The sequence below is a fragment of the Mesoplodon bidens genome (assembly GCF_964165515.1).
Source record: "Mesoplodon bidens genome assembly, chromosome: 18".
In the NCBI taxonomy this organism is placed as follows: Eukaryota; Metazoa; Chordata; class Mammalia; order Artiodactyla; family Ziphiidae; genus Mesoplodon; species Mesoplodon bidens.
The window spans coordinates 31,961,700-31,980,414 of NC_138175.1; the positions used below are offsets into that span (position 1 = coordinate 31,961,700).

Here is an 18,715-nt window from a genome sequence, read left to right on the forward strand (position 1 = left end):
GAGGAAATGTTAGAGACTGCAGGAGGCTAAGGAGAAAGAACACCAAATACAATGTGGGCTCCTGGAACAAAAAAGGACATCAGTAGAAAAACTAGTAAGATTTTAATAGGTATTTAGTTAATGGTATTGTACTAATTGGGCTAATAATTATACTATAACTATAGTCATGTAAGATTTTAACATTAGGGAAGAGTGAGGGATATACGGAAACTCCCTACATGGGCTTCAAAAACAATTAAATTCACCCCAGAACAGTCCCTTAGCTGAGCATTAGCAGCTCTGATTGTTTTCATTTTGTTTTGTTTTTTTGAAGGCCCTGGGTGTTTTTTTCCTATTAAAACTCTTTAAAATGTCTTTTGAGTGGAGGCCTCACTTCTTGCAAAATTACTTGTATAAATAAGCCCTCTAAGCACAGTTCCTATAAGACGGACTAAACATACACATTAGTTCTGTTTACCAAAAGCTACCCTTTATCTTCCACCTCCCACAATCATAAATCTAAATCTAATAAAAACACTATTTTCTCAAAATTAAATGTGTACCTTTATTCTCTTTAGATCTCATTTCAGTAGTAGAATTAATGAGTAAAGGATCTTTGAGCAGAGTTTATTTACTATTCAGAAAAACTGGTGAAATGCTGAATTAGACAGTACTAAAATAAAATAGCTGGAAATTTCTGAAGTTTACTAATTTTGCTTCTTTGACTGAAACAAGGAAAAAAGAAATTTTATACATACCGTCTTTGGAAGGAAGACGACAAACCCTCCGACACATAGACATGAATGCATACAAATATTTCTCCAAACTATCATCAGTTTTCTTATGTAGCCTAGCCATAGCTCTAAATTTTGTCCAATCAAATTGGCCTCTGTCAGGATCAAACACCACTCCAAATGTAGATACAACTCTATAAAAGTCAGCTTCTTCTCTTCTTGTCCATCTATTTTGAATAGATTAAAGAAAAAGTCACATTTCTCACGGAAATAAATAAATATTAATGCAAAATACAATGACTATAATAAAAATTTTAAACCATTTCAAGTACCTAACACTTTAAAGGATTAAATCCAGGGCTATTTCCTTAGAAATAGATTTTAAAATGCCAGCTGACTCATCTATCCAAACGTGCTTCTTTTCCTTCAGACAATAATAGTTTTTTGCATACTTACTGTGCAAAAAAATATGCATGGGATACAAGATTGTATAGGATATGACGACCCTCCCTTTGGGAAAAAGATAAAACATTTCAAACATATTTACAGTATAAGGTAGTATTTTACAGTTGTATGTATTATAGAAACCATGAATTTTAGGACAGCACAGAAGATGGAAGGATCTATTCAAACTTGAGTGATGAAGAAAGGCATCACAGAGTAAGTGGCATTTAAGATGGAACAAGGTTAAGACTAAGGGAGGGAACTAGAAAGAGGGCACAGAATAAGCGAAGTAGGAAGTAATCTACATTTTAAGGGGATGATGACTATTCCAGATTGAAAAGGAGATGGCTCATATTGGGGACAGAGGGAGATAGGCTTGGGGTCAGTTTATAAAACACTCTAAATATCTGGCTAAAAATAGTCTCTATTCAGTTGAAAGTTCCTGAAGATACTTTAAGAGGGTAATATCCTCACACACCATAGATCTCCAAACACAGTAGAATATTTTCCCTGGTTAACAATCACAAGTTTGTTATGTAATGAGAAAAAGCATATGAAAAAGACCTTTGAAAAACATTAACAGGCCATTTTTATCATAATGATACATTAAGAAGATTAATGATGATGTAAAAATAGTCATTCTGGGAAACCAACCAATCAAGTCATATGAACCTTGTACCTGAGTGATAAAGTAGGAATGGAAAAGAAAGGATCAATTCAAGGATTACATAGGACACAAAAAATGACACCTACCTTCAAAGAATTTACAAGTTAGAAAGGTAAGACATGGAAAGGAAAAGATGAATGTCATTACAGTATCTTTTATTATTTTGAAAATGAGTAGTTTTATTTAGATAAGTGCTATATGAGTGCAGAAAGCAGAGAGAATACTATGAGCTAGTCTGGTTGAGAAAAAAACTAACAGAGGAGATAGAACATGTGTTGAACTCTGAAGGAGTAGTAGGGCGAGGTATGGACTAAAAAGTAGGAAGAAGGGTATTCTGGGTGATTGGAACAACTTAAGTAGGGTACTGAGTCAAGACTAAGTGGGGCATTCAGGCAGAGGGAATAGGAGAGAATAAAATTAGTAATGCATGCTGAGGCCTAAATTGAAGAGACTCGAATTAATTAAGCAGTTAGATTTTATCCCTATACTAAATAAAGAGCCACTGAATATCATGATAAAACTAGTACTTTAGGAAGATTATCCACATCTGCCAGAGCGAGGGAAAATGTATGCGGTAGATTAAAGATGGTCATAAAGTCTTTGCCACAGTTCGCTTTGAGAGATGCAACCTATTTCCCTTTCCCTTAAATCCTGGTTGGCCCTGTGATCTTTCTGACCAACAGTAGGTGGCAGAAGTGACACTATGTAACTGCAGAGGCTGGGTCTTAAGAAATCTGCAGCTTCTGCCTTTGCCACTTGGAATGCTCCCTCTTAGAATCTGAGCTCCCAGCTGGCAGTCAGCACCAACTGCCAACCATGTGAGTGAGGCCATTATGGACCTTCCAGCCCTCGCCTCACTCCAGCCAACACCATGGGAAGCAGAAGAACCACCTGGTCAACCCACAGAATAGTGACAAACAAAAAACTGACGTTGTTTTACGTCACTATGTTTTGGGGTGGGTTGTTATGCAACGATAGATAACTGAAACAGTAAATTTACATAGGTAGTAGTATTTGAAGATTATGTCTAGGATAGCTAAAATCTTAAGTGTCAGACTAAATTCTGGTTACAATGAATGTGCTGCAAATTAAACAAAGGAACAATGATTTATCTTTCAGAAAAAAATCCAAAGACCCAGGTTTAATAAGGAGGCCAGGTTATTGCTAAACTTTCTTATTCTTTTCCATGTATTCTATCCTTTTTAAGAAGTTAAAGCTGTTGGAATGAGAGAAGTTTACCTGTCTTCCTAACAAGCCTCTTGCAAGAAGTTCTACTACTATTTGTTCCCCTTTGACATCAGTAGTTTTAAGCGTTCATCCTCTGTAAAAAGCATAGATGAACTTCTCTTCCATACATTCTTATATTTCATTAATGTCATCATGTAAAATAAGATACAGTGGAATTTATTTCATATAATTTAAACATACGTTTCATTGATAATTTAATGAGTTTAATGAGTATTTAATGATAATTTAATGAGTCTTGAATTTGCACCTTCATTTTTCCCCATACCTCACTGTTCATAAACATGACAAAAGAATGATTAAATATAAAGTATGGACTAATAACTATAAAATGCAATAATCTGTATTAGCTTAACCATAATTGTGTGTACATATATTTATATACATGTATATGTATGCATAAAGCATTTTGCTTTGACCAACTTCTCTACCTACATACGTTTTTCACAATGTGAGATAATCATACCCTAACAGACTTCAGAATGAACACTATATTTAGATACTATATATTAACAATTTAGTGCTATTGTCTTACCTCTGCTGTCTTTCTATCTTGGCTGCCATTTTAGGATTAAGAGTGGCTTCTTCATAAAGAGGCTGCATAACAGTGGCAGGCACTGAGAAAGTAGGTTGTATCTGCTGGATTTGTCTGTTTTTATTGGTACGCTGATATGCAGTGATGAGACGCCTCAAACGTGTGGTTAAAGCTGACTGAGTAGGCCAATAAATTTTATCACCCTCCATCAGTTGACCATCTACATTTAAAGAAACTCATGTCAATTAAAAAAAAAAACTAAAAACCAAAAACTAAACAGATACTGTCATGAAGCTCACAAAAGCAGCAAAATTTCCCTACTTAAAATTTTTTCTTTCAATCTGATTATGTGAAAAACAAAAACAAAACAAATCTCTCAAAAAAGTTTTAACTATAGCTCTAAAAATTACAACAAACTTCAAGAGCAAGCTCAAAGAGTAGGTCACAGTGGAATAAAGAACTACAATGTTATATATTTAAAGAGAACTTCATTTGCACAGAAAATACAACTCTTGCATTTCCAGGTCTAACATATCTTACTGGAAGGCAAATACTCAATGCCTTAACTTAAATAAATTAAAAGTCCAACTGAAATCCATTGAGAAGTTGAACACTATAAACTCTTCAAATTAAAGCTTTCTGTATTAAGTTTATCTCAATTTAATTAGAATGAAACACGTAAAAAGTCATCAGGGAGGAACATATATTTTAAAAAATTCAATATGACAATGCTGTAACTTTTAAGTTTTCATTCACCTAATGAAAGTGCAAGATCTAACTCTGTATTTCTACAGTGTAATATAAATACCATAATCAAGTGGTAATCATTCATGCTAAGGAAAAACTACTCCTTTATTCCTAATTGAATTACAGGAAGGTGAGGCACTATTCCCCTTGGGTACCAGCTGGGAATGAATGTACTCTAGCGACAGTAGGTTTCTATCTTGATATCAGAAGGAAGTAGAAGCAAGACCGTGTACAGAAAAGCCTGTAGAAACTGAGTGATAAAAGAATGTTTCTCAATGTGTGTATGAACAAATAAGAAACGGATTATTAAATTAACACTTATGGTGTGTTTAATGGTGAAATGTCACATACTAGTGTAATAATCAAGCCAAAAAATCATCAAAGCTCCTATTCTATAAAAATACAGTGAGTCACTGCATAAAGATTTACAACTAAAAATACTGTTAAATTTCCAATCAACTATGTTCTATAATGATTGCAACTGTCTTCAATAAATTTCACATACATTTGAGACATATAGAAGTGTATTAGTTTACTGATCTCATGGTATCATGGGAATGTTAATTTACAATAATACTAAGTAAAGAAATAAATGCTATTTACCTCCATCTGCTATAACAAGATCTCCTGGTGAGGAAACATCATCCTTTTAAAAGAAAACAGAAATTTGTCACAGGGTAACTGGGTCAAGATATAATAAGAGAATCGATTTTCTTTATAATAGAATACTTTCTTTTGCAATAGAATTTTAAAAATTCAATTTATTTAAACTAAAAAAACCCAAACCAAAAACATTTCACCCATTTCCATCCTGCCTCTAAACTCAAGCCTCTGGCAACCACAGTCTGTTCTCTTTATCTATCAACTTAGTTAAAAAAAATTTTTTTTAAGATTCCACATATAAGAGACATCACACAGTATTTGTCTTTCTCTGACTTATTTTACTTAGTACAGTGCTCTCAAGGTCCATCCATGTTGTTGCAAATGGCAAGATTTCATTCTTTTTAAAGACTGAATAATATTCCATTGTGTATACACACACACACATATATATGAATATACATGTGTGTATGTATACATATATATATCTATATATCTATGTATCACAATCTCTTTATCCATTTGTCTACTGATGTACACCTAGGTTGTTTCCACATCTTGGCTACTGTAAATAAAACTTCAAACCACATGTGATCGGGCTGCATATATCTTTTCAAATTAGTGTTTTCATTTTTTGGGGATAAATACCCATAAGTGTGATTGCTGGGTCATATGACAGTTCTATTTTTAATTTTTTGAGGAACCTGCATACTGTTTTCCACAGCGGCTGCACCAATTTACATTCCTACCAACAATGTACAAGGTTCACTTTTCTCCACATCCTAGCCAATACTTGTTATTTCTAGTCTTTTTGACAATAGTCATTCTAACTGGTGTGAGGTGATATCTCACTGTTGTTTTGATTGGCATTTCCCTGATGATTAATGATGTAGAGACTTTTCATGTACCTGTTGGCCATCTATATGTCTTCTTTTAAAAAATGTCTATTCACATCTTCTGCCTATATTTTAATCAGATCGTTTGGGTTTTTTTGCTATTGAGTTGTATGAGTTCTTTATATATTTTGGATATTAGCCCCTTATCAGATGTATGATTTGCAAATATTTTCTCATATTGAGTAGGTTGACTTTTTCTTTTGTTGATGATTTCCTTTGCTGTGCAGCTCTTTAGTTTGATGTAGTCGCACTTGTTTATTTTTGCTTTTGTGTTTTTGTTTTTGGTGTCAGATTCAAAAAACTCATCACCAAGACCTATGTCAAGGAGCTTACCAACTAAGTTTTTATTCCAATGACTACTAGTTTCTACTTTTGTTTTAGAAAGCCCATAGTTAGAATTATCATCATTCCTTTGTAGGTGGGTCTTTTTCCTCTGGTTGTTTTTAAAAACATCTTCTCTTTGGTTGGTGTATCTGTACTTGCACCAGGATGTTTCTTGAAGTGGATGTAGTTTCACTTATCCCTGCAAGATTCACTTTACTTCATTCATGTATTTCATCAAGTCTGAAGAATTCTCAGCTGGTAACTCTTAAAATAGGGCTTCTCCCTTATGCTCTCTAGTCTGTCCCCCTGGAACGCCTATTAGACATACACCAGACATTATCATGCTATATATACTCTTCGTATCTAAAAAGTTTTTTTATATACTCCATTGTAGTGGTTTTTGGTTTGTTGCCTCTCAGCTCTAAATTTACTGCCTCTCATACCTTTTGCCAGCTCTAAGAGAAAAAAAAAAAAACGGATCTAGGCTCTTTATTTTTTCTTAGCCAGCCAATGTGATATTAAGCTTTGTCAGTAGTGGGAGCTGGAGAAGAAAGGCATTTTACTTCCTGGTTGCTGTGAGCTCCTCCACTGCTCAGCTCCTACAGCACATGCAGCTTCCTCAGGGCCCAGCTCTTGCAGTTCAGGCAGTTTCTTTAGCACCTCTTGTCCAGCAGCTTCTCCTGAGCGACCTCCCCCTGGGTGGTTTTGTAGTGGAATGCCTCTGGTGAGACACTTCCCCAAGAAAAGCTTGGCAACCCTAGAGGGTGGATTTTCAGCAAGTTGCTCAGGTGTGGCAGCACAACAACTTTTCTTCCATCTAGTGAGCTATGGTCATACCCTCCCCAAAAGGTCAGAACCTCAGCCCTGGTGGGGACAGGACCCTTCCTCGGGTGCTGTATCTCAGCCTTAGGAATAGTGGCTATTCCTATATTCTTTCGAGTTCTTGTCACTTCTTTATAGTCAATCTCTCAGTATTTCAACCCCCCTATTATAGTCAATAACTCTTTACATTAAACTTTCCCTGTTCAAGTTACTATGTGGTTTTTCTCTCCTGATTGGCTCAAACTGATTCATCACGCTACATTATGGATAACTTCCTCTATTTTCTAAATAATTTCTTCTCTCATGAGCTGTGTCTAATCTGCTTCTCCAGCAGGATGTTTAACTTATTTGTTGAGTTTTAAATTTCAACGACAGTATTTTCCACCTCTAAAGTTACATACAATTCTCTTTCATATGTCCATCGTCATTTAAAATCTTATCTTGTCTTTTTTTCCTAGTTCTTTCTTTAATGTCTTTAATCATTTAAAATTTTATTTATTTTCTATTTCAGGAGATATATTAACAGAAATTCTTAAAGATCTAATCTTGTTTTGTTGTATTGCTAACATTCACTCATGGTAAATTGCTCCTCATAAATTAAAAATTTTTGGACTTTGACCTCATTTTATGGAGGGCTTTATCTTCAAGACTCAAGTGTAATCTAGACTGAAGTCGTTTCTTCTAACTGTTCTTTTTCTTTGTTTGTTTTTACCAAGTACCTCAAGGGTATTACCAGCTTGGGATCTCTTTTTATATTACATTTTTGCCTTGAGAGTTCCTGGACCATGCAGATTAAGTAAAAGAAATCAAACCATAAACTCAAGAGAAGGCAGGCCTATGGCTATGAATTCTCAGGGGAAACAATTTTCTCCCTACCCAGAAACCATGCTGAGATAAATTTACTTGTTTCCCTGTGCTGTCTGGCAGAAAGTACTACCCTTTAAGGGTTCTGACTTTACTGGGTTTCATTCTCATTGCTACACACTGGCCTAAGCCTCTTCTTCCTCATATAGGCATCAATATCCAATTCCCTTGGCAACCAAGACCAACAAACCCTACCTGACAGCCATAGCATTGTCTAGTCTTTACTATATTCTCACAAATATTATAGAAATTCTTCTCCTCTTTTAACATCATTTTCCCAACCCAACAGATTATATTCTGTACTTTCAACCAACTCTTTTTCTTCCTTTTGACTTTCTATAAACAGAACACTTAGAACTATGCTTTAGCAGCTCAGAATTCCTCTGGCTCCACCCTCTACTTCAGATTGCTTTATCTGTTGCTGTGTACTTTTAGTATCTAGCTCTTATTCTGCTTTGAGATTTTGCCCCTGAACTGTGTTTCTTTGGTTCCTAGCAGTGTAGCATGTTGGGAATCCCCATTTCATCCATATGTCCAAACCAGCCTCCAGCTTGTCTAGAAGAGGAGATCAAGCTGATTCTGAATGGTTATTTGTGATGTCTGGCAACCTAAGTTGGTCACTAACTTAGCTAATGTTCTAAGAAATGATGCATAATGAAAATATATGAAGGAAAAACATACAAAAGAAATAGCAAGCAAAAGAAAACATGGATAACTAGATTTGAGGATTTAAAATCATGATCCAAAGCATACCTCTATATCATCTTTAAAGATAGCTGGGGCAGGTTTGTATTCTGGATCTTCCACATCCCTGTTAAATACCAACAAATGCTATAATTATTGTACTGAACTTCAAATTTCTCGTGGCAGGACAAACAAATGGGGTACTGTTGGAAGGACTTCTTCGTATGTTTTAATGGTCTGACTGAAGCCTCTGTTCTTCAGCCAGAGGAGCCCAAGCCTAATAGTGTGAAGGCTATTTACATGGCAAGTCAGAAGAAAGCTAGTTCTAATTTACTCTTACTCCCAAGTTCACTTATAAATGTGGTATTAACCTTAACACAGTCTCTTACTTTTCTCCTTTGGTAAGAAAAGAAAGATAATAAAGGCCTCATAATAGGTATAATGAACAACATCATATATTTCTCTTCAGTTGTAATATGCTTAGCTTTCTTCTTCCCTCTTAGGTCCCTAAAATTTTATAGTCTTATTTGCCATGACCATTAAGAATGGAAAAATGAAGGACTCATCAAAAGAATGGGTGTGGGGAAGGTCCAGTCTCTTCCTTCACTGCACTCTGTTGGACAAGTGCTAACTTATTAGAGTATCAGTAGCTCTTTTGAATTGTAAACTCCAATTCTTATACTACTACATTATTTAAAGAGAAACATCACTGACATAGAATATGCTGATGTTGATAGAGCTATACGGAGAATGCATGACACTGAAATCCACGTACCCATCCATGTAATCGTTCGCCCTCTGTTCTGCAGCAACTGCTTTCTCATCAGGTTTTCCCACTCTTTCCAAGAAGCATAATGCCGGGTCTGCTCGGATAGTGTTATATTTTTCATAACCTAGAGGGATGACCAATTATGAAAGTAAAAAGGATAAAAAGAAGAAAAATATATAAATGTAAGCTTTCCTCATATTTATGATGAGTGATATTTCTGCACTGAAGGGACCATATATTAAAATGATATAGGTTAAACATGTTTTCTAGAAATTATCACAAACATTACATGGTCTGGCAATATGTATATTTAAAAATCTAGATTAAATATATCAGTTAAAAGGAAAAGAGGAAAAACTGACCACACATAACATATTTCACATAAAAACTCTTCCTGAGAGGGGACGTTATGTGAGACTTACGTCCAAGAGAAGCAATTCACATATGCCACCCATTCATGAGGAAATGTAGTGACTGACAAACATAGTTTGGGAGTGTATGCTTTATATGATGTATATAATAATATGGGTGTTACTGGAATAAACCTGTAAGTGGAAATCAATAAATTGAGAAGTAGCTGAATTACACTATACATAGATGAAGACTCTACCGATCTTACTTCTCACTTACCATGTTTAAAAACTCCAATAAGGAGTGACTTATCAGCATCAAAATCCCACCATCCAGCAGGAACTTCTGAGTGGTCTGGTTCTGGGACCCAAACATCAATGTCACTTAAAAAAAAATCATGACATGACTTTATGAGTTACTATAAACAAGTCTAAGAGGGGTCAAAATTTTACATAGCTTCTAAAAAGCATTGTGGTTTTTAAGAAAAAGAGGATACAATTTTATTTCATTTTAAAAAATTTTCCACAATTACCACATATTAAAATTATAAAACTGCACAATAACAACAAAGGTACCATAAAATGAATTAATATTCTTAAGCGCAACAGAAGAAATAAGTTTCAATAGGTTTACTTTATTCTTAAGGAATCATATTCTTTCCACTAATTTCCTTCAGATATAGACAAAAGGTTCTATCAGAAAGTACTGTCTTATGTCAGCAAACAACTTGGCAAAAATCATCTAGGTCAAAAATTTCACTTTGTATATGAGGAGACTGAGGCCCTAAAAAAGCAAATGAATGGCTCTAGGCTGTAAAATAAGTTATGTCTCTTTTAGATCACTACTGCTAGGAAAGTCACACTGAAAAATTAAGCACTGCTTACCAGTAAAGGAAGCCTAGCAAAGAGTTAATAATGTTTGACAAGGATTAGCAAATAAGTATCATTAATTTTGATATAAATACATGTCATTCTTATATTGTACTATATTGTACTATTGTATTTATAAGTAAATAAAACATAAAAAATGGATTAAAAAATTACTTTTTATTTTTCCTAAGTGTTTTGCCAGGAGACAAAAAGAAATTTTTCAACAATCTAAATGCACACCTCACTATATTTTATTTTGTCACTATCACAATATTTTTTAGCTTAGTGCAGAAAGAGAGAAAGAGGAAGAGAGATTTTCCGGTGATATGGCAAAAGTTGAAAAGTAGATGAGGAAAAATATAGTTAAAGAAGATATTTATTTTTTATTGCATTCCTGGTCAGGATTAAACAAAGCAGAAGCACAGAAAGACAAAAGAAAGAGGAAAGAACACTGGAGACAGGATGCCAAAGGGGGAAAAATAAAGTGGGTCAGATACTGTACTTCCTCTTACCAATCATCAGGTAGCACTCTAAAGCTCAAAATATTTTGACTGTCATCTGAGGTGGAAGGTTTTTCCTGTTTTTAGAGAGTAAAAGGCACTAAATATTATACCTCATGGGTTTTAAAATATATATATTTATTTATTTTAACATCTTTATTGGAATATAATTGCTTTACAATGGTATGTTAGTTTCTGCTTTATAAAAAAGTGAATCAGCTACACCATATCTCCTCCCTCTTGCATCTCCCTCCCACCCTCCCTATCCCACCCCTCCAGATGGTCACAAAGCACCGAGCTGATCTCCCTGTGCTATGTGGCTGCTTTCCACTAGCTATCTATTTTACATTTGGTAGTGTATATATGTCCATGCCACTCTCTCACTTCCTCCCAGCTGACCCTTCCCCCTTCCCGAGTCCTCAAGTTCATTCTCTACATCTGCGTCTTTATTCCTGTCCTGCCCGTAGGTTCTTCAGAACCATTGTTTCTTTTTTTTAGATTCCATATATATGTGTTAGCGTACAGTATTTGATTTTCTCTTTCTGACTTACTTCACTCTGTATGACAGACTCTGGATCCATCCACCTCACTACAAATAACTCAATTTCGTTTCTTTTTATGGCTGAGTAATATTCCATTGTATATATGTGCCACATCTTCTTTATCCATTCATCTGTCGATGGACCCTTAGGGTGCTTCCATGTCCTGACTTTTGTAAATAGAGCTGTAATGAACGTTGTGGTACATGACTTTTTGAATTATGATTTTCTCTGGGTATATGCCCAGGAGTGGGATTGCTGGGTCATATGGTAGTTCTATTTATAGTTTTTTAAGGAACCTCCATACTGTTCTCCATAGTGGCTGTATCCATTTACATTCCCACCAACAGTGCAAGAGGGTTCCCTTTTCTCCAAACCCTCTCCAGCATTTATTGTTTGTAGACTTTTTGATGATGGCCATTCAGACTGGTGTGAGGTGATACCTCACTGTAGTTTTGATTTGCATTTCTCTAATGATTAATGATGTTGAGCATCCTTTCATGTGTTTGTTGGCAATCTGTATTATCTTCTTTGGAGAAATGTCTATTTAGGTCTTGTGCCCATTTTTGGATTGGGTTGTTTCTTTTTTTTGATATTGAGCTGCATGAAGTGCTTGTATATTTTAGAGATTAATCCTTTGTCAGTTGCTTTGTTTGCAAATATTTTCTCCCATTCTGTGTTGGCTTTTCATCATTTATGGTTTCCTTTCCTGTGCAAAAGCTTTTAAGTTTCACTAGGTCCCATTTGTTTATTTTTGCTTTTATTTCCCTTTCTCTAGGACGTGGGTCAAAAAGGATCTTGCTGTGATTTATGTCACAGAGTGTTCTGCCTATGTTTTCCTCTAAAAGACTGATAGTGTCTGGCTTTACAATTAGGTCTTTAATCCATTTTGAGTTTATTTTTGTGTATGGTGTTAGGGATTGTTCTAATTTCATTCTTTTACGTGGAGCTGTCCGGTTTTCCCACTACCATTTATTGAACAGGCTATCTTCTCTCCATTGTATATTCTTGCCTCCTTTATCAAAGATAAGGTGACCATATGTGCGTGGGTTTATCTCTGGGCTTTCTATCCTGTTCCATTGATCTGTATTTCTGTTTTTGTGCCAGTACCATACTGTTTTGATTACTGTAGCTTTGTAGTATAGTCTGAAGTCAGGGAGCCTGATTCCTCCAGCTCCATTTTTTGTTCTCAAGATTGCTTTGGCTATTTGGGGTCTTTTGTGTTTCCACAGAAATTGTGAATTTTTTTGTTCTAGTTCTGTGAAAAATGCCCTTGGTAGTTTGACAGGGATTGCACTGAATCTGTAGATTGCTTTGTATAGTAATTTTCATAATGTTGATTCTTCCAATCCAAGAACTTGGTATATCTCTTCATCTGTATGTATCATCTTTAATTTCTTTCATCAGTGTCTTACAGTTGTCTGCATACAGGTCTTTTGTCTCCTTAGGTAGGTTTATTCCGAAGTATTTTCTTCTTTTTGTTGCAATGGTAAATGGGAGTGTTTCCTTAATTTCTCTTTCAGATCTTTCATCATTAGTGTGTAGGAATGCAAGAAGTTTCTGTGCATTAATTTTGTATCCTGCTACTTTACCAAATTCATTGATTAGCTCTAGTAGTTTTCTGGTAGCATCTTTAGGATTCTCTATGTATAGTATCATGTCATCTGCAAAGTGACAGTTTTATGTCTTCTTTTCTAATTTGGATTCCTCTTATTTCTATTTCTTCTCTGATTGCTGTGGCTAAATCTTCCAGAACTATGTTGAATAATAGTGGTGAAAGTGGGCAACCTTGTCTTATTCCTGATCTTAGTGGAAATGGTTTCAGTTTTTCCCCATTCGGAACAATGTTGGTTGTGGGTTTGTCACATATTGCCTTTATTATGTTGAGGTAAGTTCCCTGTATGCCTACTTTCTGGAGGCCTTTTATCATAAATAGGTGTTGAATTTTGTTGAAAGCTTTTTCTGCATCTATTGAGATGACCAGATGGTTTTTCTCCTTCAGTATGTTAACATGGTTTATCACATTGATTGATTTGCATATATTGAAGAATCCTTGCATTCCTCAGATATACCCCACTTGATCAGGGTGTATGATCCTTTCAATGTGCTGCTGGATTCTGTTTGCTAGTATTGTTTTGAAATTTTGGCATCTATGTTCATCAGTGATATTGGCCGGTAGTTTTCTTTGTGACATCTTTCTTTATTTGTGATACCACCCTGTGGTATCAGGGTGATGGTGGCCTTGTAGAATGAGTTTGGGAGTGTTCCTCCCTCTGCTGTATTTTTGAAGAGTTTAGGAAGGATAGGTGTTAGCTCTTCTCTAAATGTTTGATAGAATTCTCCTGTGAAGCCATCTGGTCCTGGGCTTTTGTTTGTTGGAAGATTTTAAATCACAGTTTCAATTTCAATGTTTGTGATTGATCTGTTTATATTTTCTATTTCTTCTTGGTTCAGTCTTGGAAGGTTGTGCATTTCTAAGAATTTGTCCATTTCTTTCAGGTGTCCATTTTTTTGGCATTTAGTTGCTTGTAGTAATCTCTCATGATTCTTTGTATTTCTGCAGTGTCAGTTGTTACGTGTCCGTTTTCATTTCTAATTCTATTGATTTGAGTCTTCTCCCTGTTTTTCTTGATGAGTCTGGCTAATGGTTTATCAATTTTCTTTATCATCTCAAAGAAACAGCTTTTACTTTTATTAATCTTTGCTACTGTTTCCTTCACTTCTTTTTCATTTATTTCGGATCTGATCTTTATGATTTCTTTCCTTCTGAAAACTTTGGGGGTTTTTTGGTTCTTCTTTCTCTAATTGCTTTAGGTGTAACGTTTGGTTGTTTATTTGAGTTGTTTCTTGACACAGGACTGTATTGCTATAAATTTCCCTCTGAGAATTGCTCTTGCTGCATCCCATAGGTTTTGGGTCATCATATTTTCATTGTCATTTGCTTCTAGGTATTTTTTGATTTCCTCTTTGATTTCTTCAACGATCTCTTTCTTATTTAGTAGCATATAGTTTAGCCTCCATGTGTTTGTATTTTTTACAGATTTTTTCCTGTAATCAATATCAAGTCTTATAGAGCTGTGGTTGGAAAAGACACTTGATACGATTTCAATTTTCTTAAATTTATCAAGGCTTGATTTGTGACCCAAGATATGGTCTATCCTAGAGGATGTTCCATGAGTACTTAAGAAGAAAGTGTATTCTGTTGTTCTTGCATGGAAGGTCCGATAAATATCAATTAAGTCCATCTTGTGTGATGTGTCATTTAAAGCTTGTGTTTCCTTTTCATTTTCATTTTGGATGATCTGTCCATTGGTGAAAGTGCGCTGTTAGGGTCCCCTACTATTATTGTGTTACTGTCGATTTCCCCTTTTATGGCGGTTAGCATTTGCCTTGTGTATTGAGGTGCTTCTATGTTGGGTGTATAAATATTTACAACTGTTATATCTTCTTCTTGGATTGATCCCTTGATCATTATGTAGTATCCTTTTTTGTCTCTTATAATAGTCTGTATTTTAAAGTCTACTTTGTCTGATATGAGAATTGCTACTCCAGCTTTCTTCTGATTTCCATTTGCATGGAATATCTTTTTCCATCCCCTCACTTTCAGTCTGTATGTGTCCCTAGGACTGAAGTGGATCTCTTGTAGATAGCATATATACAGGTCTTGTGTTTGTATTCATTCAACCAGTCTATGTCTTTTGGTTGGAACATTTAATCCATTTACATTTAAGGAAATTATCGATATATATGTTCCTATTACCATTTTCCTAATTGTTTGGGTTCATTATTGTAGGTCTTTTCCTTCTCTTGTGTTTCCTGCCTAGAGAAGTTCCTTTAGCATTTGTTGTAAAGCTGGTTTTGTGGTGAATTCTCTTACCTTTTGCTTGTTTGTAAAGGTTTTAATTTCTCTATCAAATCTGAATGAGATCCTTGCTGGGTAGAGTAATTTTGGTTGTAGGTTTTCCCCTTTCATCACTTTAAATATGTCCTGACACACCCTTCTTGCCTGCAGAGTTTCTGCTTAGAAATCAGCTGTTAACCTTAAGGGGATTCCCTTGTATGTTATTTGTTGCTTTTCACTTGCTGTTTTTAATATTTTTTGTTTGTATTTAATTTTTTATAATTTGATTAACATGTGTCTTGGTGAGTTTCTCCTTGGATTTATCCTGTATGGGACTCTGTGCTTCCTGGATCTGTTTGGCTATATCCTTTCCCATATTAGGGAAGCTTTCAAGTATAGTCTCTTGAAATATTTTCCCAGTCCCTTTCTTTTTCTCTTCTTCTTCTGGGACCCCTATAGTTTGAATGTTGGTACGTTTAATATTGCCCCAGAGGTCTCTGAGACTGTCCTCAATTCTTTTCATTCTTTATTCTTTATTCTGCTCTGTGGTAGTTATTTCCAGTATTTTATCTTCCAGGTCACTTATCGATTCTTTTGCCTCATTTTTTCTGCTACTGATCACTTCTAACGAATTTTAAATTCCATTTACTGTGTTGGTCATCATTGTTTGTTTGCTCTTTAGTTCCTCTAGATCCTTGTTAAACGTTTCTTGTATTTTCTCCATTCTATTTTTAAGACTTTGAATCATCTTTACTATCATTACTCTGAATTCTTTTTCAGGTAGACTGCCTATTTCCTCCTCATTTGTTTGGTCTGGTGGGTTTTTACTTTGCTCCTTCATCTGCTGTTTATTTCTCTGTCTTCTCATGTTGCTTAACTTACTGCGTTTGGGGTCTCCTTTTCACAGGCTGCAGGTTTGTAATTCCCATTGTTTTTGGTGTCTGCCCCCAGTGGGTAAGGTTGGTTCAGTGGGTTGTTTAGGCTTCCTGGTGGAGGGGACTGGTGCCTGTGTTCTGGTGGATGAGGCTGGGTCTTCTTTCTGGTGGGCAGGACTGTGTCCGGTGGTGTGTTTTGGGGTTTCTGTGAACTTATGATTTTAGGTAGCCTCTCTGCTAATGGCTGGGGTTGTTTTCCTGTCTTGCTAGTTGTTTGGCATGGGGTGTCCAGCACTTTACCTTGTTGGTCGTTGAGTGGAGCTGGGTGTTAGCGTTGAGATGGAGATCTCTGGGAGAGCTTTCGCCGTTTGATATTATGTGGGGCCGGGAGGTGTCTGGTGGACCGATGTCCTGAACTTGGTTCTCCCACCTACAAGTCTTAGGCTGACAACCAGCCGGAGCACCAAGACCCTGTCAGCCACATGGCTCTTACATGAGTCCTTGGCACATAGAAAGCACTTGATAACTGTGAACTAATACTGCTTTAACTGTAATTACAGGGACAAGCTGGGGGAGCGATTCATCTTCCTGCTAGTGTTGAATCGTCTCCTGCAGAGGTGGGGGTTGGCTGTGGCTCATCATGGGGACAAAGACACTGGCAGCAGAACTTCTGTGAAGTACTCATTGGTGTGAGCTCTCCCAGAGTCTGCAATTAGTCCCACCAAAGAGCTCTACCTCACGGTTTAAATGTGCCATATGCATGTTAAGTGTTCCTTAACTGCTAGGGAAAGGAATACAATAAGGTGCATGTACTCCTATTGTTGATTTCTGCTTTTAGAGATTCAGTTCATGTGCTATCTCTTGCATAAAGCCTCTAACTTCCGCAGGCTAGATCATCCATTCAAAATAGATTTTAAATCTATTTGGATTTAAATATTCACAGTATTCACAATGTGCCAACAATGGCAATAGTAAGACAGACATATCCTTGCTCTTTTGAAGAGGTATCTGCAAAACCTCTTCAATACTGTGATGAGTGCTGTGACAGGGCACTCTGGGTATGTGCTTTACCCAGACATGAGAGGACAGGGATGCTGAGTTGATGTTGGCTGAGCAGTAAGAGAGGGAAAATGAAAGAAAATGGGAAAGAGAATGTTCCTGCAAGAATGCAAAGGCCTGGAGGCATTAGTAACCAAGGTATATTTGACAAATGCAGATCTAAAGTTCAGAAGAGAGATGTGGGCTAGAATTAGGTTTGGAAGTCATCAGTGTGGAAATATAAATGGATGCTGCAGAAAAGATGTGAACACCCAAGAGTAAGTGACGCGAGGGCCTATGTGAACACATTTAAGAGACAGGTAGAAGAGAAGGCTGAAAATGAAAAGTGGCAAGCAGAAAGCTAAAAAGAAAATCTACAGGAGAATGGTATCACAGACACATTCTAATAATATGGAAGTGGTCAATAAAGGTAAATAAGATAAACATTATGATATATCCATCAAATTTAGCAGTGAGAATGTGGGTGAAGAACTTCCTAAAGTAGGTGGTGGAGTGAGGGAGTAAAAGCTGAATTGTAGTGGAATGTACAGTGAATGCGAGAAAAGAAAAAGAGGTCAGCAAATACAGATACTTCTTTAAAAAAGATTGGCTGTGAAACCAAGGAGAGTAATAATATGGTAGTCTGAGGAGAACTGGGTGCAAAAGTGGTGTGTGTGTGCATGCGCATGTGTGTGTGTGTGTTGAGAGAGATGTAAGTATCTTAAAATCCAAATGAGAAGTCAGAGAGGGAAAGAATAATGAAAGAGGATAATTCATAGATCACAGTACAGTTCCTGGGAAATCACAAGGAGATTGAATGCAGTCAGACCAAGGAAAAAGAGGAGCCAGTTAGTCAACAAATATTTACTGGGTGTTACTATTTCTCAGATTCTAGGGGCTGGGAACACAATGATCAATAAGACAGATAGCATACTTCACCTTCAACCAGCTTAAATTGTAATGATAGGGGAAATACAATTTAAAAAATAAATATAATTTTTAATACTAGTAGGCAACATGAATGAGATAAAATAAGGTTAAGTAATAGTGGGTAACTGGTAGGCTGCTTTAGCTAGGGTGGGCAGGGAAGGCCTATCTGAAGAGATGAAACTTAAGCTGAGACCTGCATGATATGAAGGGGCAGTTCTGTGGAAGATTAGGGGAAAGAATATTTGTACTAGGGGGAACAGTATAGAATGAGCCTGACATGTTGGAGGAACATTGTGGATGAGGGACAGAATGGAGGAAGAGGTCCCAGAGTTATGTAGGGCACTGTAGGATTGGGCTTTATTCTAAGAGAAATGAGAAGCAACTGGAAGGTTTTAAGAAGTGCCTTGGCCTGATTTTTGCTTTAGAAAGATCACTCTGGCTGCTGTGTGAAGGTCCAACTGT

General features: G+C 36.1%; 1 protein-coding gene across 16 annotated transcripts in view; it reads right to left on the reverse strand.

Annotated features, from left to right (window-relative positions):
• Positions 1-18,715, reverse strand: part of CHD9 (chromodomain helicase DNA binding protein 9) — a 246,307-nt gene that overhangs the window by 25,840 nt on the left and 201,752 nt on the right. For all 16 annotated transcript variants that reach the window (XM_081216472.1, XM_081216475.1, XM_081216476.1 and 13 more), the window contains 6 exons: positions 9,941-10,044; positions 9,317-9,434; positions 8,611-8,668; positions 4,955-4,997; positions 3,605-3,824; positions 738-940 (listed from right to left, as the gene is read on the reverse strand). In XM_081216472.1, coding sequence (XP_081072598.1) covers positions 738-940; positions 3,605-3,824; positions 4,955-4,997; positions 8,611-8,668; positions 9,317-9,434; positions 9,941-10,044 — 746 coding nt within the window. The remainder of the gene's footprint in view (positions 1-737; positions 941-3,604; positions 3,825-4,954; positions 4,998-8,610; positions 8,669-9,316; positions 9,435-9,940; positions 10,045-18,715) is intronic.